The 22,179-nt window shown below is 53.6% G+C and overlaps 1 protein-coding gene across 4 annotated transcripts in view; it reads right to left on the bottom strand.

Annotated features, from left to right (window-relative positions):
• Positions 1-279: 279 nt before the first annotated feature.
• ARHGEF4 (Rho guanine nucleotide exchange factor 4) overlaps positions 280-22,179 on the bottom strand; it is a 256,867-nt gene continuing 234,967 nt past the window's right edge. For 2 of the 4 annotated variants that reach the window (XM_057309915.1, XM_026492919.3), the window contains 10 exons: positions 21,272-21,411; positions 9,083-9,262; positions 7,857-8,033; positions 7,605-7,784; positions 5,736-5,968; positions 5,297-5,426; positions 3,813-3,944; positions 2,821-3,064; positions 2,043-2,120; positions 280-1,484 (listed from right to left, as the gene is read on the bottom strand). In XM_057309915.1, the coding sequence (XP_057165898.1) occupies positions 1,333-1,484; positions 2,043-2,120; positions 2,821-3,064; positions 3,813-3,944; positions 5,297-5,426; positions 5,736-5,968; positions 7,605-7,784; positions 7,857-8,033; positions 9,083-9,262; positions 21,272-21,411 (1,646 nt within the window). In that variant the 3' untranslated portion in view covers positions 280-1,332. Of the gene's footprint in view, positions 1,485-2,042; positions 2,121-2,820; positions 3,065-3,812; positions 3,945-5,296; positions 5,427-5,735; positions 5,969-7,604; positions 7,785-7,856; positions 8,034-9,082; positions 9,263-13,422; positions 13,649-21,271; positions 21,445-22,179 lie in introns of those variants that run through there. The other 2 variants (XM_048215563.2, XM_057309919.1) reach the window with 2 other exon arrangements.

The raw sequence follows: 22,179 nt of genomic DNA, 5'->3' as shown, positions 1-22,179 counted from the left end.
TATCCCACACCAGGACAGTTCCCAGGCCATACACTGTCCTCCCAGCTCCTTCTGAGCCTCTGAAGTACTTCCCCTGTCATCTTTGCTTCTGTCCACCAAAGCTCTGAGGGCATGGTCTGCAAATAAGTGAACTCCCACTGCACTGGGTGATGCTGGGCTCATCCTTCCTGTTGAAGGAAAGGCCCAGGGCAGAGCCAGGTGTAAGAGTACAGGAAGGATGGTGTATGCAAAGAAAATACACAGACACAAATGGAAAAACAAGGGCTGGCAGCCAGGTTACTTTTCTTAAGTTTCTTTATGAAATTAAATGTGGTTTCTGGCTTAGAGAAGGTATAGTGCAAGAGTGACTGACTGTACATGCTGCTGAATGCTCGTGGGCCAGAGGGGCAGCTCAGTGTTCCACACCAAGTCAGGTCCTGGGTGTGCTCATGGGGGACCCTTCTCAGCAGGACGTGGGCTTCCCTCTAACTCACATGCCCACCGGCCTCTGGGTTGGTGGGTCAGTCCTGGATGCTGGGCCACAGAATTTAGTCCTTATGGCTTCTCACACTCACTTAGGGTAAGGCAGTCTTTCTGTGTCACTAATAATTCTTTTTCCCCACTGTTAGAAAAGCAGCACAATCCAAACAAAAAAACCGGGACCAGGTTCTGGAGTCAACCCACAGCTACACGTGGACTGGTCACAAACCCTGACAGAAGTATACAGTGACTATGGTTTTGTTTTCTTTCCACTATAAACAAACACATCACAAGTGAGGAAGGGTGTCCAGCAGCCAGGAGTGTCTAGAGGGGCTGGGAGGCAAAAATGAGTGGGGCTCTGGGCCATTTTTGTGCACAGAATTCTGGTTCCCACCTTTCAGGGATGCAAGCTGCCTGGCATCTCCAGCTGGGGACTGGGGGCCTGAGGGACAATTGGGGGGCAGAGGGCCACAGAGCCCAACTTTGCAGGAGCTAAAGGCAGATGGTCTCCTGCCCAGAGGAAACAGGAGGAGGGATGATCAGATGTCCAGAGAAGAGGGTTCAGAGCGGCCAGTCTTCTCATACATATTGGCCTGGCCGGTGGCTCTGAGCTGTGGCTCCCAGGAGGCCCCATAGAGGTCCAGAGGGTGGCGGGAGCTCACCGCTGTGGGACCCTGCCCCTCCGGTTGGTGTCTTCAGTGCACCAGTTGGGAAGAATCCATGAATGGCGTGCCAAGCAGCTCCCTCACTCAGCCCATAACTTCAGTGTGCGTGACAGGCAGAGGAGGCCACATGCGGTGGGCCTCGGGGAGAAAAAGCTGGAGGCCCATTGGTGGGGCAGGTCCAGACAGTACTGTTGGATGGGGAGCTGGCTCATTTGCGGAAGGGCGCCAGCCGGCTAATGCTGTGCCAGAAGGTGGACGGCTTCCGCTTGGGCTCTGCCAGTACCAAGACCTGTTGCTGGGGCAGGCTGGCGGGCAGTGCCGGGTGCTTCTGGCGTGCCAGGTAGTAGGGCCGGCTGAGGGCTGGGCAGAAGAAAGCAGGGTTCATAGGTGACTAGGGAGCCAGGTGGCCCAGGGCAGAGTGGCAGCCTTTGCTCAGTAGAGGGGTGGAATGGGGCCTGTCCCGTGGGAGGGAACTTCCTTCCTATGGGGCCCACCACACCCAGTGGCCTGGGCCACCCTCTAGCCTGCAGAGATCGTGTGGGGCCCTGGAGCTCCTCCATGGAACAGGCTCCATGTCAGGAGCCTAACATCTCTGTAGGAATGGGGATATGAGCTCCTTGCCAGGTGATCGTACACGGCCTGCCAGAAGTCCTGCCTGGGGAGGTGCACTGCCATTAATGCTACTGCTCTGGGGTACGCAAGGGAATTGAGAGCAAAATCCACACACCCACTAAAGCTTTGTTACCAGTGGCTTCTTAACACCAGTCTTTGGGAACAAACACCTGCAAAGGGCAGTGGGCAGCAGACGGCCCCAGGTGCTAGCTGGCTTTGCTTTGGGGGGGGGGGGGCGTCAGAGAAGATTTTGATCATGCCTAGGGCCAGGCTGCTATGGGAGGAAGTAGGGTACCATCTGCTTACCTTTGGGCTTCCCAGTGGCCTGCTGCTTGCTGGCGTTCAGCATGGCCTGCTTCCTCTGCAGCTCAGTGATAGAGAAGCCTGGTAGGGAGGGCCACAAATGAGACCTCTGCTTTGAGGACTTGGCTGCCTTTCCACCTCCCCTTGCTCCCCAGCCAATGTTCCTCTTGTCCTGTGCCTCCTGGCACCTGTGTGGTCCTCTGTGTACCCTGCACCTCCCCCAGGGCCTAGGGTCCCATCATGCTGCAGATGCTCAGCATCCTGCCCAGCCAGCCTGCCTTGGGAGCCAGGCAGAGGAGATGCGCAAGGGCCCTCCCCACAGCCTTGCCCTGTCCCATCTCTCACCCTGACCCAGTGTCCTTTCTCTCCACTACGGCTTTCCCAGACCAAGAGCCAATCTGATCACGCTCAGCGTGATGCCCAGAGGCTCATGGAGAGGAGAGGAATGCAGTGGGGAGGTGCCTTTCTTATGTTAGGGTGGGGGAGGCTTCTCAAAGCCAGTGCCCAAATCCTGCTTGAGTGTTTTGTGCTGGAAAGGGGCCTCATCAGGTCTGCAACTGAGCAGAGGGCCCCCACCTTATGAAGTGTGCATGCATATGTGTTTTAAAAGCAAACCCCCAATAGGCCAGGAGACCCATGCCCTGGGGCCTTGCCAAAAGCTGAGGCCCTTGGGCTGTGGGACATGTTGTCCCACAGTCTCAAGGTTCTCCTGACCCTGCGTTCAGGGGTTAGGAGGGCTGAGAGGCCCCCACAGTGGAGCAAGGCTGATGGGGTCTCGCACCTGTCTCCTGGTCCAGCCGCACCTGCTCCCTCTCCCTGGTGAAGGCCTTGAGCCAGCGCTGTTTCTGCTCAGGCTTCCTGGCACACAGCAGGTGACTCTCTCCCGTGGTGCCGCAGAGCAGCCGGAAAGCATTCTTGACGCTCACGTGGAGGTCTCTGTCTTTTCCATCCTCAAGATCCACCACCTCCAGTCCATCCATATCCACTCGGCCCTTATAGTACAGCACATCCCGGCGGAGAAGGTCCTGCCAGAGACTCTCTGAGCTCCTGGCCTGTCCTGCTTGTGGGGTCCCTCCCAGGTCTCTGAACCACTCTCCTGACCATGTTTATGCCTCACCCTGCGCTCTGCGAGTGGCTCCTCACCCCTTTCCCAGCACATGGTGAGCTCATGAGGGCAGAGTGAGTGTGGTGTGGCCCACAGCTGTGTGCAGAACCCATGACAGAGGAGCCTTGCTCCTTCAGTGAACAGTTACTGATTTGCCCGGACAGTCTTTAGGGTACCCACAGTCTCATGGGGAGGCAGCCATGGAAACTGGCCCAGGACCCATCCTGCATGACAGAGAAGAGTACCAGGGCCAGTGGCCAGGCATACTTCCTGGACGGGGTCACTTGGGCATGTGTTGAGAGGAGTAGAAGCTAACAGCAAAGAAGAGGCCGTAGGAGCAAGGACCCCAGGGCTCAGGGGGAGCTGAGGTTTGCAGGAACACAGGGGTGGCTTTGGAAGCAAGCAGGGGCTAGGTCAGGGGGCTCTGGTCAGACTGTGAGGGCCACCCCGATGGTCCTTGGGCTATTGGACTCCCTCTGCCGAGAATCACCCTCATCCCGGCCCTAGAGGCCTGCCCAGGAAAGGGGCCTGCGCCACTTAAGTTCCCCAGGAAAAGGAGCCGCCTGTGTGTGGTTCCTTTTCTTTGGCAGCTGCTCCCAGCCCTCAGCTTCACCCCCTCCGCTCCTGCTCTAAATGGCTCATCCAGCAGTGCACAGCAACTCTGTTACCTTCTTGCAGTAGATGAGCTGGTGGTCAAAGAGAAAAAACATCCTCTGCTGGCTCTTGGCTTGTGGCTGTGTAACACGAGTCAGCTCCCCCGAGTAGATGAGTTCTGAGCTCCTGACCAGGAGATCTTCCCCCTGGGGAGCCCCAAGGAGACCTGTGAGCTGAGTGCACCCAACGTTGGAAGCCCTTTCCACTGCACTGCTCCTGCTTCCATCATGGGTTGGGTGCGCTCCCCACTGGCCTGGCCTGCCTGTGGCCCCCACTGGCAAGTAGCAAGTAGCAGGCCACTGAGGGAGGGGTTGCTCTTGAAGCTCAAGGAAGCGGTGGGGGCTGCTGGGGTTGGGGGTGAAAAAGTCGTCTGACCTACAAGTTGGTTGTCTCTGCAAAATGGGGTCCCGTGGCAGACAGTGGTATGTGCACTTGAAATGTGGTAGTCCCTGCTGAGATGTCATGTAAGTAAAATAACACCAATTTTGAAGTATAAATAAAATAAAGAATGTGAAATATTTCACTAATGATTTTATGTTGAGTACACACTGAAATGATACTTTGGATATACTGAGTTAAATAAGACATTATTAAAATTAATTTCACTTGCTTTTTTTTCTGTTTTCAGATGGCTACTAGAACACATACAATTACTTACGTGGCTCCCATGATATTTCGATCAGTGCTGCACTCGAGAGTAATTACACCTGGCTAGAAGTCACCTGTGAACCTTGTCTTCTAGGGGCTAAGGAAGTTTTCCCAGCTAAATGTACTTAGTACCTGAAGCCCCATCATCAGACTTCAAACTTTCAGGCTAAGCCCTGCCCCCTTCCGGTTCCTCCTGGGAACTGCAAACCACAGCCAGGAGCTGTTCAGTTTGGGGTAAGTGAGTTTGTAGGGGTCCTTAGCCAGGGCGGTGCCTCAGAACCAGCCACCAGGAAAATAAAAAACCCCGTACAAAACAAACTACATTGCTCAGCCCCACCACCAGAGATTCTTAATTCCCTATTTCTAGGGTGGGGCCCAAGAATCTGTATTTTCATAACATTTTATGGCTAGTGGGTGGAGGTGAGAGAACACCCCATTTGTTCAGGCCTCCGGTTGCTTTAGAAGGCAAGAGGTATATGCTTCTGCATGGAACCTGGGGCTCTGACCCATGGCAATCAGTTTTTGGCCGTGCTGTGGCAGGCCTGAACCTTTCTGTTGGGAGGAGTCCCAATAGTTACTAAAACTTGGGGCTGGCCTGTCCTCCTGCTGCGCTGGCCGGCTGCCCTAGGAGCGACATCCTATCTCACACATGCCCTATACTCTTGACCAGGAAAGGGGCCACCAGGCCTGCAGCTCAGTGCTCGGGTGGGTGGGCCTGGGCAGAGGACCAGCTTTCTTACCACTAGTTCCTGTTCACCAGCTCCCAAGAGCATGGCTCCCTGCTTTAGCTCCTTCCTAGATTTTCCAGGGGCAGAGCCCCATGGTATTTTCTGGGGTGCGGGACTCTCACCTCCCAGTCCTCTATGGAGCTCTGCCAGTGAGCAATCTTGTCGATGTTTTCAAGCCTCCGTTTCCGTTCATTGATAAGCCGGGCCACATTCTTCATGGCATGTAAGGCTGCTTCCACATCCTTGAAATCCCTGGGGCAGAAGAGAGACCGAAGAAGGCTGCACTACAGACAGCAGAGAGGGCCCCCTGTGGAGCTGCTTCCCTCTGGGGCTCTGCCCTTGGCCAGTTGTTCACTTGTCAACGCACACCTGGCTGGGCGCAGCAGAACTAAATATCCCATTTTTGTCCTCTTCCCTCATGACAACAACAGCATGTGACAGCGGGGACTGTCAGCCAGTGCCTATAGCAGTTCCCACACACTACCAGGACTCAACAAACCGGCCAAACCGGGGCAGGAAGAGCCTCGAGCGGCCGGCCCTCCCTCCCCAGCGGCCTCCTACCTGTGCTGGGGGTGTGTGTACTTGAGCAGCTCGGCCAGCTGCAGAGGGTACTTGCAGATCTTCTGCACCGGCGTCAGCAGGAACCCGTCCAGCGAGATGTCTATCATCTTCTGCAGCAGCCGGCAGGCCTCAAAGAAGTACACGTACTTGCTGAGCTTGGTGAGCCGGGACAGCTCCACACAGGCATTGGGGTGGTTGTTGCAGTACTCTGAGTAGATCTGGAAGTCCGCTTGCTGGGGGCACAGCTGGAGGTGAGGATGGTGACCCCTGTCCCTCAGGCCACCCAGGCAACTCAGGCACAGCATCAGGAGGGAGCGGGGGCCTCTGCACTTCCTTCAGAGCTGGGCTCAGAAGGCCCAAGTTCTCTCTACCTACTTCACCGGGCACACACTGTGTAGAACTAGGCACAGGGATGTGAGGGATCTGAAAACGCAGGCAGGTGTGGGCCCTGTCACCACCCAGCTTTCGCAGCAGGGCCCTCAGCAGATATTCTGACTGTGTGTCTGGTGTTTTGGATGAAATCAATGATGCTAATAAGGAAGTGTTATCAAGGCCAAAAATCAGAGGGAGAAGGAGAGAGAGAGAGGAGAGGAGAGAGGGGGAGGGACAGGGAGAAAGAGAGGGAGAAAAGGAGTGAAGAAGAAGGAGGGAAAGAGGGAGAGGAGAAAGATTAAGAGAGATTAAATGGATGCCGGGGTCTATGACTATGTCCCCTGATTGTTTTCATCCTCAGCCCAGTGTCTTGCTTCTCCTTCACAAAGCTCTGGCTTCGTATCTGAAACATAGCCACGGCCACTTTGTTCAACACAATGTGACAGATATAACCACGTTGTGTGTGTATTGTACAGGGCACTCATGATGCCTTTTATTTTATTTTTTTAAGTTTCAACTACCTAGAGCTAGAGAAAGCCTGGGTATGCTCTATACTGACTAGGACTTCATGGACTTAGGTGGGAAAGGAGGGTAATGGCAGTTGGCTGCCTGGTGGGTTGCTGGGGTGGTTACACTGGGTAATACCGATAAAGTGCCCCCCCCCCCCATCACAACTCTGCCTCCTGCAAATCACATACTCACTCAGGTGCTCTGACCACCAGTTCCTGCTCAGGGAGTCTAAGGTCTCCCTTTCCAGTTCTCCTCCTGCCACTGGAGTGGGAGGTTCCAGGGCCCTTCCAACACTGGGAAGGAACCCACATTGTCCTTCATGGGCTGGCCTTGGCATCTTCTGCTCAACCCCACATGATTGCCACAGGAGAGGGATAGTAACAAGTGCCTTTCCTACCAGGCAAGGCGAGAAGGAGTCCACCTAGCCCAGGGCAATCCCATGAACCTTGGCTAAATGCCAGCTGGCATTTAGAGTGGAAGCCAGCACTGTATAGTCCACAAATTCCACAAATTTTCTCACTGTGTGAGGAAGCCCAGAATCTGTTATGAACAGCTCAGAGGATGCTCAACAGGTATCCAGCCCAGCCCTGTCTTCTGTTTACTCTAGCCCAAGCAAATCTTTTCAGGCAGATGCCCAGGCACCCCTGCTCCAAGGAGCCTTCTCTGACTCGATCTGCCTCCCAGACACGGAGAGACACTGCCGAAACAGTGTGGGAGCGTGAGGGCAGTTGGATAGTAGGGGTGTGGTGCCTGGAAGCTTCTGGGAAAAGAGCAGCAGGCTGCCTGGGCCGTAACCTGCAGGGTCGACTTCTGAGAGGAGGCAGGCATGGGAGACAAGGTCAAAGGGAGGCTAATGCGCTGCGGCCAGGGTGTGTGTGTGCAGCGGGGTGCGGACTCCCAGCAGACCTGGGCAGGGCAGGGGGCCTGCCTGGTGGGGAGACAATATGAGTGGTCCCGGGAGCCGTCCCGGGCGCGGGGTGTGCTCACGTGCTCCAGGAAGCAGGCGCCCAGCTCGCTCAGGTGGGGGCGCTCCCTGTTGAACCTCTGCTCCAGCGCCTTCACAAACGCCTTCTGGCACCGGTAGATGTCCTCGATGTTCCCGAAGATGGTGCGCAGCTGCTCTTCGCTGAACATGTCGGCGCGCTTGCGACACTGCCTGATGTAGCCCTGCAGCCCTCGGCCCGTCAGGTCTCTCTCCGGACCCCGCCGCCCCACCCTCCGCACCCTCGCCAGGCTCACCTCGCAGATGTCGCGCAGGTGCTTGATGTAGTCCCGCTCGGTGCTGAGGATCTCGTTGATGACGTTGGTCCGCATCTGGTCTTTGCTGCTCTGCGCCTCGGCCCTTCCATCCTGGGCCCCGCCGTCCCCCGCCCGCAAAGCCTCCTCGTCGGCGGGCTCGTCCTGGTTCACCCGCAGCTGCAGGCAGCGCGCGGCTGGTCAGCGCCCCTCAGGTCAGCCCCCGCCGAGGGTCAGCGCCCCGCGACCGGCACGCGGCGGCACCGGGGAACTGAGGCTCGGAGGACGTGTAGACACGGCAGCCCCTTTCCCCCAACACGCGAGACAACGCCTGCCCCTCTGAAGGTGCCCACTCCCCCTTCTCTCCCTTCTCCTCTGCTGGTTCTGGACTCAGTGCTGGGAGCGGAGCAGACGCTTCTTCTCTTAGGGTTCAGAACCAGCGCCTGCTTACGCCGGGCCTGCCCTCTAGGGGCTGTGACGGGAGTGCATGGCTGACGGGGCCTGTCTGGCTCTGACTTGTGAGTAGGACAGGCTGGAGGTGGAGGGTGGGCAGTTTGTCCACGGGGTTTGGGGCAGGAGAAGCAATGAACCCCACCATCGGGGATACTCCTCCCCACTGCCCTCTGCCTGGCCTCTGCGAGGGTATCATGATTCCTTCCTTGGAGACCAAAGGCTGCCACAGATAGGCTCTGGGTCCCCCTCCTGTGATCTCTTGTGCTAACGACTTGGTTCGTCCATGCCTCAGTTTTCTCAGGTGTAAGTGGCTGTTCCCTGCTCCCAGGGCATTGTGAAAGTTATAATTGAGATGCCCCTCCAAATTTTCCGCAAGGGGTTTAGTAAATGCCTGGTGCTGAGTTGATTGTGGTGATGGAATTCTAACATGCAGATTCCCCCTGGAGGAATCCGGACACCATCATTTCTGACCCGCTCCTTTCTGGACACTGAGGGTACCCTGAAGGAAGGGATGGGAGCAGGCAGGAGTTGGTGATGGCTCTGCAGGAGGAGGAAGGCTATGTCACAACTCTGTGGCTGGCCTTCTTGACAACTTGCTCCCCATGCCCAACCCGCAGCCTTGCTGTCCCAGCACAGCCCTGAGGGTGGGGGAAGGTGGGGGGCTGGGTGAGTCCATACCCAGCACCTCAGACCCCAGAGCAGTTTCAGGTCTGCACTTCAGAGCAGAGCCAGTTGGCTCCTTATGGGCATAGGAGAAGCACAGGCTGGTGCCATACCCGCACAAAGCTGGCTGGAAACCAGCCCTCGCCATCGGCAACACGACCCCACCACCACTCTCTGTTGGTGGCATCCATTACTTCGATGACATCCCCAGCTTTGAAGCCCAGTTCCTGGTCATCCATGGTGACATGGTCCCAGAGTGCTTCTGCACAGACCACACTGCCATCACTGATGAGCTGTGGAGAGAGCCACAGATAGCAGGTCAGTGGGGAAGGCTATTGTGGACCTCCCCACGGGGTAGGGTGCTCCTGCCCTCTGCCCTTCATCCTTCAGCAGCCCTGTAAAGAGGGGTCCTAACTCATGTTACCGAGGAGTGAACTGAGGCTCCATCTGAGCCAGTCATTCTTCAGGGGACAGGACTCTGCCTGGGGCATGTCTAGACTGGAAGGGCTCATGATGACACCTGCAGTAAACTTGACCGCTAGAATCCTGGTGAGCCACAGAATCTGAGAGGCAAGTGTGTTGCTCACTCCCCTGCACAGGGCACACCTTCCTCTCACCCCACTGGACCAGTGATTCAATTATTAGTATCCGCTTTATTTACCGTCTCTGCTCTGCTCTGTGATGCTGGGGGTGAGTACAGCAAGCGGCATTTCTTCTGTGCCAGCTGCCCCGTTAGGTTCTCCTAATGTGGCATTGGAGGGGACCACAGTCTGGAGGGAGAAGGGGCTTACTCCCTCCTACTGGCTTCTTGTGGACTTGCATTACCTGTGACGTCACCTGGCAAGCAACAGTGCCACTCCTCCCAGGTACGAGGGGCAGGGGCACCCAGCCATCACAGTAGCTGGATCTGGTTTGCAGTGTTTTTTGACCACTTGCAGAAGCAGTCTCATGCCCCCCCCCTCCCCACCAGCACTAGCTGAGCAGTACCTAGCCTCAGACTTCTAGGTCCCAAGGCCCGCAGGATCCTCAGCTTTAATTATTTCAACCTCTCTCCTTTATTCCCTAGCTCTAGGAGAGGTAGGTACATCTTGCAGCTGCCATCTCTGTAATAGATACCTCAGGATTGTTCTTGTGCACTTGGTTATGGAGTCAAGCACTTTATACCTGGCTCACAATGCCTTATAGTAATTTCTCTCTGCTGAAATAATTTGGTGTGTTTCCTTCCTCCCACATGGTCATGGACCTCACACCAGGAGGGATGCTCCCCTGCCGTTAGAGGCAGGGGGATGGGACTCCCTCCCTCCCTCCATGCCCCAGGCAGTCCTTGTGCTTAGAGCTCCATTTCCTGTTGGGCTGAAGCCTGCTTTCCTGTAATGTAGGCTCAGTTTCTGCTGCATGAATAATGAATGGCTCTGGGGCTCAGGACAAGAGGAGGGGTAGGTTGGGGGCTACACAAGAGGTGAGATTCATGCCTCTCTCTGCTGGGACCAAGTGTTAGCTCTGCAGGGTGGCTCTATGGCAGTCAAGGCCTCAGAGCATCACCAGTCAGGCCTTCTGCACCAGCTATTTCCTCTTCTGAGCTGCTTGGCTCTGTCCCCACACGTGAGAATGAATCCTTCCTTGGCTTCAGGTCCAGTGGGGCCTTCTCTGGGTGCTCCCAGCGCAGTATGTATGCTGTTCCTCGGACTGAAATGGGAACCAGAGCGGGGCTGCAGCAGGATGGTCTGGATCTCCCCCTGAGAGTTCCAGTAGCTAGGAGGTCTCCCCTGGGCCCTGAATGGGCAGGGTGAAGGGTGGTGTAGGCCACCTGGGTACCAGAGCCCACTCAGGCTGGAACCTTCCTCCAGGGTAGGGCCTGAGCAAGCACATTCAGAAACCACCAGTTCATATTTTCCGGGGATGAAACCTGCTCTACACCCTGATGAAACTACTCCTCCGAATGATCCACAGCTGACGTGTAAGCCTACTCTCACATGCAACAGCCATTCCGGGCCTGCAGATTCCTGACGCCTACCCAGGGTTCCTGGGCACCAAGCACTGGGTTATTCCTGGGGGGCTGATGCCTCCTCGAGGGGCCATTGAACTCACCCCAGCTAAAAAGACCTACTACAGGCATGTCCTCTTCTGCAGGAGGGCCTGGCCCCCAGGATCAAGACCTCCTGGCTGCAATATGAACAAGATGAGACAAGAGGACTCAGTGAGGCCACATGAAAGTGCCTGCGGTACCTAGGGAACAGTACTAGACTAGGCAGCCCAGAGCTGGCCCACTCCGCACGAGCAGGCTACATCCCCTAGCCTTGGAGGATCTTGCCTGAGACAAGGAGAAAGCAGAGTGCTCAAGGGTGGTGTGGGTGAGCCAGTGAGAATGTGGGCTGCAGGTAATTGTCCTCTTTCAGGGACAGTAATCACAGCTGAGCAGATGCATCAGGACAGAAGATGGGTGTGAATAAGGGTGAGTGTGAGCATAAGGACAGAAGGTGTGTATGACCTCAGGCAAGTGTGTGCATCACAATGGAGGGAATGTATGACTACAGGCTATTTGGGTAGTTTTGATCCTTGAGAGGTGGGTGTCCTGAGACTCCCCCTTCCTGCACACACCCCGACATGCTCCTGCCAACACACATTTATACACTTGCTAAGGGGATGCTACGCTTTGATCTCCTGCGAACAGTATGCCGCACTGCAGGTGAATACTGTCCACCCTCAGTTCACATGGGTTGCACATGCAGGTCTCCAGGACAGCGTGGAAGCTGCCTTTCGCTGATGGAGCCCAGGCAGGCAAGACGTAATGCAGACATACTTCATACAGCCCAGCTTCCCACCATTTCCCTGCCCAGGTTGTTCCGTACTAATATTAACCAGGTCAGGTGTCTCCTCCTAACCCCGGGTTCTCTCAAATGAGCCCTGAGCAAAAGCCCCTCTTGTATGGGCCAGTGCCTCTTCCTGCGGCTTTCCCCCGCCAGCCCTTGCAGAGAGGTACGGCTCCACGCAGGTGGTTTCCTATATAGCCGCAGGGGAAGGGCTCTAGATATGGGACAAAGAGGTAGGGCTTCCCAGAGAGACCATGGTTCCTGACACCTTTATGGACAAGCCCCCACACCTGCCTTGTCCAGTCATCCAGAAGCCCTTGTTGGTAGTGGGCGTGGTCATCTTTGCCACCTAGTACTTGTCCTAGTACCTTGCTGTGCACAGGAGGTACTGGACAGACACACAACCATGAGCAATTCCCCCGATCTCCCTGTGCTTTGGTCCCAACCGATGCCCACAGTAACAACGTGCTCTCCCTGGGCCACAGCAGCTCCTCTATAGATTTACAAATGTGAGGCACTCTGCCAGCTTATAGCAATGACATTATTTATGTGATGTCACCGAGACAAAATGTAGCTCCAAGAGGTCAGAGATGAATTCTACCTCCAGGACAGCCCAGAGACCACCAGGGCTCACACTGGGTGGGTTTCTGGGCAGAGGCCCTTCCTGATGCTTGCTGTCAGCGACACAGCTGCACCAGATTCAAGTCCAGCAGACTGAGGGGCAAGGGTTGCAGGCTCTTTCTTGGCCTAGCAGTGGGGAGCAGAAGCTGGCTCTGAGACATGGACTATTTACGTGGAGGCAGTTGGGAGAACTGTCCCCGTGGAGGGACAGGGGACAGGATCCACTCTTGTACCTTAGAGATTTCGATGGGCTTCAGGAAGCCAGGCTTTCCCTCAAAGTTCCCCCTGATGACCACCCACCACCTTTTCCATCCTGCCCCATCTCCTCCTCTCTCTCACATATGCAGGCTGGTGGAGGATTCCAATCAGTCTGGGAAGAAACATGGCTCAGCTTCTTTGGGCTCCTGCACAGCAGGGGATGGGGGGGAACAATGCCCACCTATGAGGGGGTGCAGGAGGGGCTCTGCCTGTAGTGGGGGCACGTTGACTGAGAGGACTAAGACCTAAAATGGGAAAAGCAACTGCAGATGACATGTGAAGAGGAGCCCACTCATCTTCCCAGACATTTTTCAACCCACACAGAAACGCATGTCCAGTTCCGCTCACACGGCAGTCACATGTACAGTTTTCAGACAGCCAGAGAGCCGTGGCCACAGCTGCATCCGCATCCTCAGTTATACATACAGACGCGCCATTTTAGAGAAACACACGCACATACACACACACAGACACACACACACCACGGCACAAAGGACACATGGAAAGACCCTGTGGCACAAGTGTCATTACGCTCCTGAGGCACCTGCAGGGCCGCATCCCCAGGGGGGCGCACACATAGACCGGGCCTTGGCACATGGGGAGGCCTGCCCTGGTGGCGCCCGGTGCGGGACTCATGGGGGCCAGACGGGGCCAGCCGCACCTCGGGCCACTGCGGGCTGGGAGCCGCAGCGGGCAACGAGGAGGACAGGGCTGAAAGGGAAGACGCGCGGCGGCCGACGGAGCCCAACGCGGGCGCCACTCACCCCTGCGCGGTTCCCCGCGGCGCCCTGCCCGGGCGGTCAGCGGAAGGCCAGCAGGAATATCAGCACGACGTTGATGAGGACCAGAAACGCCAGCACGGCAAAGACCACCACGCGCTGGGCGCCGGGGGGCAGGTTGCAGCGTAGCAAGGCGCGCAGGGCGCTCCCGGGCGCCGCGGGGCGTCGCCGGGACTGCGGGGCCCTGGCCATGGCGCCCGGCCTCCCGGCTCCGTGCGGCCCGGAGATCCCGCCGCGATAGGGCGGGAGCGGGGCGGCCGGGAGCGCCCGGAGGGGGGCGGAGCCGCCTGCTCTCGCCAGGCCCGGGGCTTCTCCGGCTCAGCCCGCGACGTGCGCGCGGCGTCTCTCAGGCTCCGCAGCCCTAGCAACCGGGCGGCCGCAGGGGCGGGGGAGCCAGGGCGGGAGGGGTGAGGAGGCTTGGGCTTGCGCGGCGCTCTGCCCTTGGCGCTTCCCAGGGTGTGTGTCCGGGGAACCTCAACGCCCAGTCGGCGGTTCGGGCACACGCCGGCCAGGCCCAGAGGACCGCGGTGGCGCTCCGGGCGGGGTGCGCGGGTGGGAGGGGGCGCTCCGGGGTGCCGGGGGTCTTCGCAGGTACCGGCGCAGCGCGGCCCTGAAGATGGGCCGGGTGTCTGATTCCTAACAGCAAGAGCTGTCTTGGCCTCCACTTGAGAGGAGTAAATGCAGCTCTGAAAGGTCAGGTGATTTGCTCACTCATAAAATCTCATGGGTATACAGGGATGGTGGAATCGGAATTTGAACTCAGGACAGACTGAGGTCATCCTCACTGAGGTGCTCGCTCCGTTCAGGTCCTGCCTCAGGAGCTTTCCTTACTGACCCATCAGAGCAGCATTTTGTTCCTGTGGGAAAGCAGCCGGCTTATTCATCTGCTATTCCCAGCTCCTCCCATATTTATTGAGGTATAAGTGACAAACAAAAATCGTATGTATTTAAGGTGTACAACTTGGTATTTTGAACATTGTGAAATAATCACCACAGTCAGGCTGATTACCGTATCTATCACCTCACACAGTTACCATTTGTGTGTGTGTGGTGACAACACTTAAGATCTATCCTCTTAGCACATTTCAAGTGCACGACACAGTATTAACTATGGTCACCATGCTGCACATTAGATCTCCAGAACTTACTCATCTTGCAAGACAGACACTTCGTATCCTTTTGTCTGATATTTCCCCATTTCTCCCTCCCCCAGCTCCATACAATCATCCTTCTTTTCTCTGCTTCTAGGAGTCTGACTTTTAGACTATACATATAAGTAAGATCATGCATTTTTCATCTTTCTCTGTCTGGCTTATTTCACTTACCATAATATCCTCCAGGTTCATGGCAGACTTTCCTTTTTTAAGGTTGAGTAATATTCCATGGTATATACACCACATTTTCCTTGTTCATTCATCCATCAACAGGCACTTAGGTTGCTTTCATGTCTTTCCTACTGTGAATAATGCCGCAATGAAGATGGTAATGCAGATATCTCTTTGAGATCCTGATCTCATTTCTTTTGGAACACCCGGAAATAGGATTGCTGGATCAAATAATAATTCTATTTTAAATTTTTTGAGGAACTTCCATACTGTTTTCCATACTGGCTGTACCAATCTGTATTCCTACCAACAGTTTATAAGGGTTTCCTTTTCTCCACATTGTCACCAACACTTATCTTTTGTCTTTTTAATAATAGGCATTCTAAGAGATGTGAAGTGATACCTTATTGTGGTTTTGATTTGCATTTCCGTGATGATTAAAGATGTTGAACCATATATCTGTCCATATATATATATCTGTTGGCCATTTGTGTATCTTCTTTTGATAAATGTCTATTCAGGTCCTTTGTCCATTTTTAAAATGAGTTATTTGGTTTTTTTGCTATTGAGTTGTATGAGTTACTTATATATTTTGAATATTAATCCTTTATCAGATATATGGTTTGCAAATATATTCTCCCATTCCACAGGTTGCCTTTTCACTCTGTTGACAGTTTCCTTCAGTGTATAGGAGCTTATAGTTTGCTGTAGTCCCACTTACCTATTTTTGCTTTTGTTACCTGTGCTTTTGGTATCATATCAAAAAAAAACAAAACAAAACAAAAAAAAACAAAAAAACCATTGCCCGGACCAGTGTCAAGAAACTTTTCCTTGTGTTCTTCTAGTAGTTTTATGGTTTCAGGTTTTTGGTTTAAGTCTTTAATCCATTTTGAGTTGATTTTTATGTATGTTGTGAGGTAAGGGCTCAGTTTCATTCTTCTGCATGTGGTTCAGCAGCTTTTAAAAAAACCCTATGTCAGGGCTACCTCGGTGGCTCAGTTGGTTGGGCATCTGCCTTCGGCTCGGTTCATGATCCCAGGGTCCTGGGATCGAGCCCCATGTCAGGCTCCCTGCTCAGCAGGGAGTCTGCTTCTCCCTCTCCCTCTGCCCCTCCCTTTGCTTGTGTGCCCTCTCTCTCTCAAATAAATAAAATCTTAAAAAACAAACAAACAAACCCTATGTCAGCTATGCAGGAGTTCCCACTGTCTTCCTGACAGAGGCTGCAAACTTAACACTGTAGGGTTTGAAGCTCATGTGCAGGTGTCTGTCAGTCCATCCAAAACAGTGAGCTCTGTCACAGTCACCATGCCATCAGATGGCAGCTGAGGGGGCCGAGGAGACTTAAAAGCAGGTTGGAAGTGAGTAGAGATTTCCAGGCTCCATGTTCCACACTGTGCCTCCTGGGGCAGGAGTCATGGAATATGTGCACAGGTGGGTGTTCACATGTGGGTGAACATGTGTGGGTCAGTAGCACATGCATGTGAGTGAGTACAAATGAGTGCACTGAGGACATCCTGCTGAACACCCTAAGCAGAGGCTGGGATGTGTGTGCCAGGGGAGGGTCAGGATTATGTCCAGAGAGGCCGGCTGCCTTCCTCAGATCGGAAAGTTCAGCCTGGTCCCATCTGTGTGGTTGTGGGGAAAAGTCTTCTTTCTCTATGTCTTCAGTTCTTCAGGAAACTAGGCTCAAGATTTCCTCCCTCAAGCTCTCAGGAGGATGGTGGGGGAACAGAAGGCATCATAGGCTCCCTGCCGCCCGAAATCCCAGGGCTTCTCTGGTAAGACTATGACTTGCCCTCATAGGGCGTGGCTCGGAAGCCCTGACTTTGGGCCGATGCTTTATTGTGTCCCTGTGGTTCCAGAGCCATTGGACACCATAGAAGAAGGGGCAGAAAGAAGTTCTGGGAACCCACTGGTCGGTGCAGGGCTGAGTGCTGTGGGTCTATGGCACTCCACCTGCTGCGGTGCTGGCCCTGGGGGCATGTTTTAAGGCTTCATCCAAGGCCCAGTTCTGGTGTAAGACCTCCCCTGTAGCTGACCAGCCTGGGGCAGGAGAACCTCTGAACCTCTGAACGTGGGCTGGTACCAAGACCTAAAAGATGCCCTCTGCCCTGCCCAGGGACACCCAGACTTTAACTCCTGGTGAAATGGGTGTGCAGCAGTGAACACAGTGGTGACGTCCTTTCTGTATATGTTTTATGACCAAAAAGCAAACCCAGTAAAGCGACAGCAAAGGCCTTGGCCCTTGAGGGGTTCAAGCCAGGGAGGGGAGGGTAAGTGCAGGTGGCAGCAGGGAGTGGCCCATCCAGGCTGCCAAGGTGGCAGGATTGGCAGGGAGCTGAAGGAGGAGCACAGGTGTCTGGGCAGACGGGGGCTAAGCCCCCAGTCCCGTGTCTTGGGGAGGGAAGAGGAAAGCTGCTCTGGGTATGCTGGCCACTGGAGAACTTGCGGTTCTGGCCCTGGGGTCCGCAAGCTGTTGCCGCTCCTCCTCATGGGAGTTAAATGCAGTCGTTGTCCAACAACAGGGCTTGCAAGAGGTAGCTGGGACACTGGCCAGTATCAGGCTCTTCCCTTGGGCTGGTGCAAGAAGGGGCGCAAGAGCCAGGTCAGGCCTTGGGATGGACACCCAGGGTCACAGGTACTGGGGAAGACAGAAACACCTGGAGAGAAGGTCAGACTAGCTCCATGGATGGGGTGGTCACAGGCTGGCCTTGCGTCCTGCAGTGTCCTCTTAGGGTTCCACACAGAATTTCTGGGTGCTTAAGGATGGCAAGACTGTTTTCTATCCTCGGGTGACCCTATGGTCTGGTGGGCCAGGACAGTCCCACTTCCCACCTGGCCTGCTGGCTCCTTTTCTTAAGACCCAGGGTAGAGGATGAGATTTATGCCTGTCTTTCCTCTAGTTCAAACTTCATCTCTTCTCAGCAGGAGGATCCAGGACTGTCCCCGGGCCAGCTCTTGCCCTCCTGGAGCAGGGACACCAGAACACTTGAATGCACAGGTGCTTGGAGTAGACCTGGACACAACAAGGTGCTCAGGGCCATGCAGGTAGTGGGCAGAACTGGGAGGAAGACCAGCTCCACACATGTGCCCTCCTTTAGTGCAGCTGGGACCTGGCCCATAGGGGAGACACTGCCATCCACAGCGTAGTGGGGTGGGTGTCAGAAGACCCCAGGCCTCTGAGTCAGGAACCATGCCCTCCCCTCCTCTGGTCCCATCTCACAATTTGGCGGGGAGGGGGGTGGGTAGCTGGGTAGAAATGAAAAGAGAACATCTTCCAAAGACACCTCCTCCTTTTAGCCCTCAACTCCAGAAAATATGCTTGGGCTAAGGATACCCTCAGTCTTGACTGCAGGGATAACTGCCCAGCCCAGCAAGGCATGCTCAGAACCTTGTGAGGCAGGGAGAGGCCGGGAAGAGGGTGAGGAATCGGGCAGATAGGCCCAGGCCTGGGTCATGGGCATCTGGACAAGGCACTAGAAGGGACAATGCTGAAGAAAGAAAGGGACACTTCTAGGCACTGAAGCGAACTCCTGTAGCAGGGTCTGGACAATCATGAGGTGCCAGGCATGTGTGAGATGCAGGGAATACAGAAAGAACATGATACTGTGTCCTTTCTCTGTTTGGCAGGACACACACATGCCCTGCCGGGCCCCTGCCCCCGACAGTCCTGTATCCCAGGGCCCGGGACATCACCTGACACCAATTAAATACTCATTAGATATGTGACATACATGCAACATACACATCCACACATCACACTCAGAACCTTCTTGCGCATGCAGATGTGGGCACATGCACTCACTTCTGTACCCAGAATTACAAAAGTGCTTCGCTGTTCTCCCCTGCATCTACTGCTCTGTGGACCAGATGGTTTGAGCTCCCTTCTGCTTGGAAATTGAGATGTGGTCTCTCCTTCTGAAGTCAATACAAACAAGAAAGTGTCACAATTTAGAACATGATACTCACATGTGTCTAAAAAATACAAGTGAATGTGTGATTTTAGAGCAAGATAAATATTCTTTAGTGTGGACTTTTCTTTGACATCCGTTGCTTCTATAATCTCTAAGTGTGAGACTCACGTTGACCCTAGCCAATCTTGCCATACATGTGAGCCGGCAGTGAGTGTTAGAGGGTTCAGGGAATGCACAGTGGGACTTTGCTGCTCTTGGAAGGCCAAGTGAACTAGCCTGTTATTGGAGAATCATCTTTTATAGCTCTTCAGTTTCTGATAAAGGGGGTCTATATAATGCTACCAAAAAATCATAATGGGTGCCTGCCTTTCCTGAGTCCCCTGTACACCTGTACATGTGACCCTCCTATAGCTGGCCGTGGGACTCAGATGCCACATCCACTCCACAAGAGGAAACTGAGGCCCTGAGAAGGGAATGACTTGCCACATGTCCCCCACTAGCCAGTGGCAGGATGGGGGGAAGATGCAGGGCTGTCAGCCTCTAAACCTCATAAAGAAGAGCAGCCTGATGGACACTGACCAAGTCAGGAGCCCAGCCTCCAACTGGCATTAGCTCGCTGCATCCCTAGAGAGGGGCTCCTTGGTCTGGCTGCCCTCCTCCAGGATGTGACACATGTCCTTCCCCACAGAAGTATGTCCAGGAAAGACAAGTACCCTAGAAAGCACTGAGTGCTCTAAACGTAAGAAACAACATTACCACCCTGTCCATCAGGAGCCCCCAAATACCAAGAAAGACCTTCAAACCAAATAGGAAACAAATTCTCTAAGCGTCCAAAATAGGTGCTATCCAATTCATAATCCAAATTACCTTCATTTCCCTCATAAAGGTGCCTTCTGTCAGAGGCTATTTGTTCTTTTAGAGTAGTCCTGGCTCTTGGTTTCCCTCATCCAAAGCATCTTAGAATGAAAAACTTGTCAAGGGCCTCAGAAGGCACCACCTCACCAGGTCAGCAAGATGTGACAGACCAGAATTTCACTGTCAGGTAGGACACATGCAGCTATGAAAAACAGACACAAGAACTCTAACAACGCAGCACCAATGGCCACATACCTTTTCAGAGTCCCCAAAAACTGTATGTGAGTATTCCCTGTTTGTTATCATCCTCATTGCTGGAAATTTACTGAGAACCCACCACATGCCAGGTAACCTCATGGCCATCCTATTTTACAGTTAAGTAAACTAGCGTTCAGAGGGTTTACCTGCTTGGAGCTCCACGCCTGGCCCCAGGCAGGGAGGAAATCCCATGCAGGTCTGGGAGGCCCCAGTGCTGGGATTCTACCCCCTGCACCATGCTGCTCCCCACCAGGGCTGGGGCCCAACACAGAGGAGGGAAGCCCGAGACATCGAGGAAAAGCAAAACCATTATCTGTGAATTCTGCTTAAAATGACATAATTTTAGAACATCTTCCATTCAAAACAGCTGATGAGAAGTACTTAAAGAAGGGCTTTATGTATTGGAAAAGTCAACTTACTTGGATATGTGTTATTTAACACACCATAGATTTTTAATAAAGCATTATTTAATGACTGTTTTAAATCATTATTCAGATCTGGGCCTGAGAGAAGAGTTCGTCCACCATCTATAGTTTGTACCGCTCTGTTGAGTAGGTGATGAGGACAGCATACTCCTTGAGGATTTCTGAGAAGCCCACCAGCCCATTCATTCACTCATACTGTTCGTAAATTGATCCCCTTCTGGGGTGCTGCAAGATCCTGGGTGGTGAGATTCTGGTTTTGATGAGGCAGAAATACACAGTAGCTTATGACCAGGAAGAGAATGCAGTGTTATGGATGTGGGTTATAGACCACATTATGTCTAGGGCCCCCCTACCTGCTGAATTAAGTAAAGAAGAGGGGGAGAAAATAAATAGGAGTACAAGTCAGAAAAAGAGAGGAGTCAAGGTCTCAGAATGTCTCTGTACTTGGAGAGTGCAAAAGGAGTCCTTGGTATGGGAACCAGTTTTGCCTACAGGAAGTACCTCACTAATTTCTTCTGTTCTGGTAGGAACAGCACACAAACAAACAAGCAAACAAACAAACTTGCACATGGTTGTCATAGCAATCACAGCGCTTTTTGAGCTCTTGGAGTCAATAGGAGAGAAATCAGTTTTCACCTGCCTTGCTTCTCACCCTGCCCAGACAACTTCTTGGAGGGATGGGGGGCTAAGCTCTGGCCTCCATTCTACCAAGCAGAGCATGTTCCATCCAGGATGGCTTACAGGGGCTATTATAGGGAAGGACAATCCAGCACTCTTTCATCATAGGTCCTGGGTCATGCCTGCCATTCTGGGTTCCTGTAGGCCACGAGGGCAGAGGGGCAGATCCTCTAATTGGGTAAGCTCTGCTGGTGGACATCACATCCTAAATTGAGAGCCACAGGCTGAAACTGTGCTGCGTACACGTGGGGGCCACTGCCATCTGCTTACAACACAGAGACTGTGGACATCTAGGCCTGTGCAAACATGCTGGACTCACCCTGACATCCAGGCCATCTGTTCCAGCCCCGTCCCTTCATCCATGCAGCCTTTACCCTACCTCATTGATGGCCAGCTGCTCACCACCCCCTCCAGGGTGGCTGTAGTGGTGGCTGGAGCTGTGCATGTCCTCGTACAGGTCCTCCTCACTCCCCGCCTCATCAGCACGGATGGCTGTGTCCAGAACTCCATCAGGGATAGCTGGAAGGAGAGACACCAGCTGGCAAAGAGGAGCTGAGGAAGGGGGACAGGCAGAGAAGGAGATGAACATTTTCAGGATAAGTGCTCCGTCTTTGAGAAGAGGGAGAAGAACTGGGAACTAGTTTCTCAAACTATTTTTGCTGCAAAAACACGGTCTGGTTGAAAGAGTGCACAGGTTAACTTTCGCCCCATCGCTGTTAGTCACCCACCTTTCAATCCCCACCATCTCCTTAAGTAAGGAAACAGAAATATCTGCCAGAGCATGATGCTCGAGTCCCCTCCAGCTGAATTCAATTCAAAGCCATCTACCAACGGGCCAGGTATGGTAGAAGGCCCTTAAGAATACTGCACGGTGCACTGGGTGTTATACGCAAATAATGAATCATGGAACTTTACATCAAAAACTAGGGATGTACTGTATGGTGACTAACATAACATAATAAAAATATTAAAAAAAGAATACTGCTAACAATTTATTATGAAATATATATGTGTCTAAAGAAATACACAGTATATACATTTAAGTATATATACACTTAAGTATAGTTTGGAAATTAATAAAATGAACTTAAGAAAAATACAAGAACCTTAGAATTCAACCACCTGCATGCCGTACTCCAACTGTATTCCCCTCTCTTTCCTTTAGAGCTATCCATTATTTCTATAAATCACACCCATGCTGTGTTTTAGCATTTATTTCTGTTGAGTCTTGCATTGTTTGACCTTATATAAATGGGACCATCCAGTAGCATTTCTGCTTTGGCTGGC

This window comes from Ursus arctos, unplaced genomic scaffold (assembly GCF_023065955.2).
Source record: "Ursus arctos isolate Adak ecotype North America unplaced genomic scaffold, UrsArc2.0 scaffold_10, whole genome shotgun sequence".
NCBI classification, from domain to species: domain Eukaryota; kingdom Metazoa; phylum Chordata; class Mammalia; order Carnivora; family Ursidae; genus Ursus; species Ursus arctos.
The sequence above is the reverse complement of the archived record's forward strand: the minus strand, read 5'-3'. Positions and strand labels throughout refer to the sequence as shown.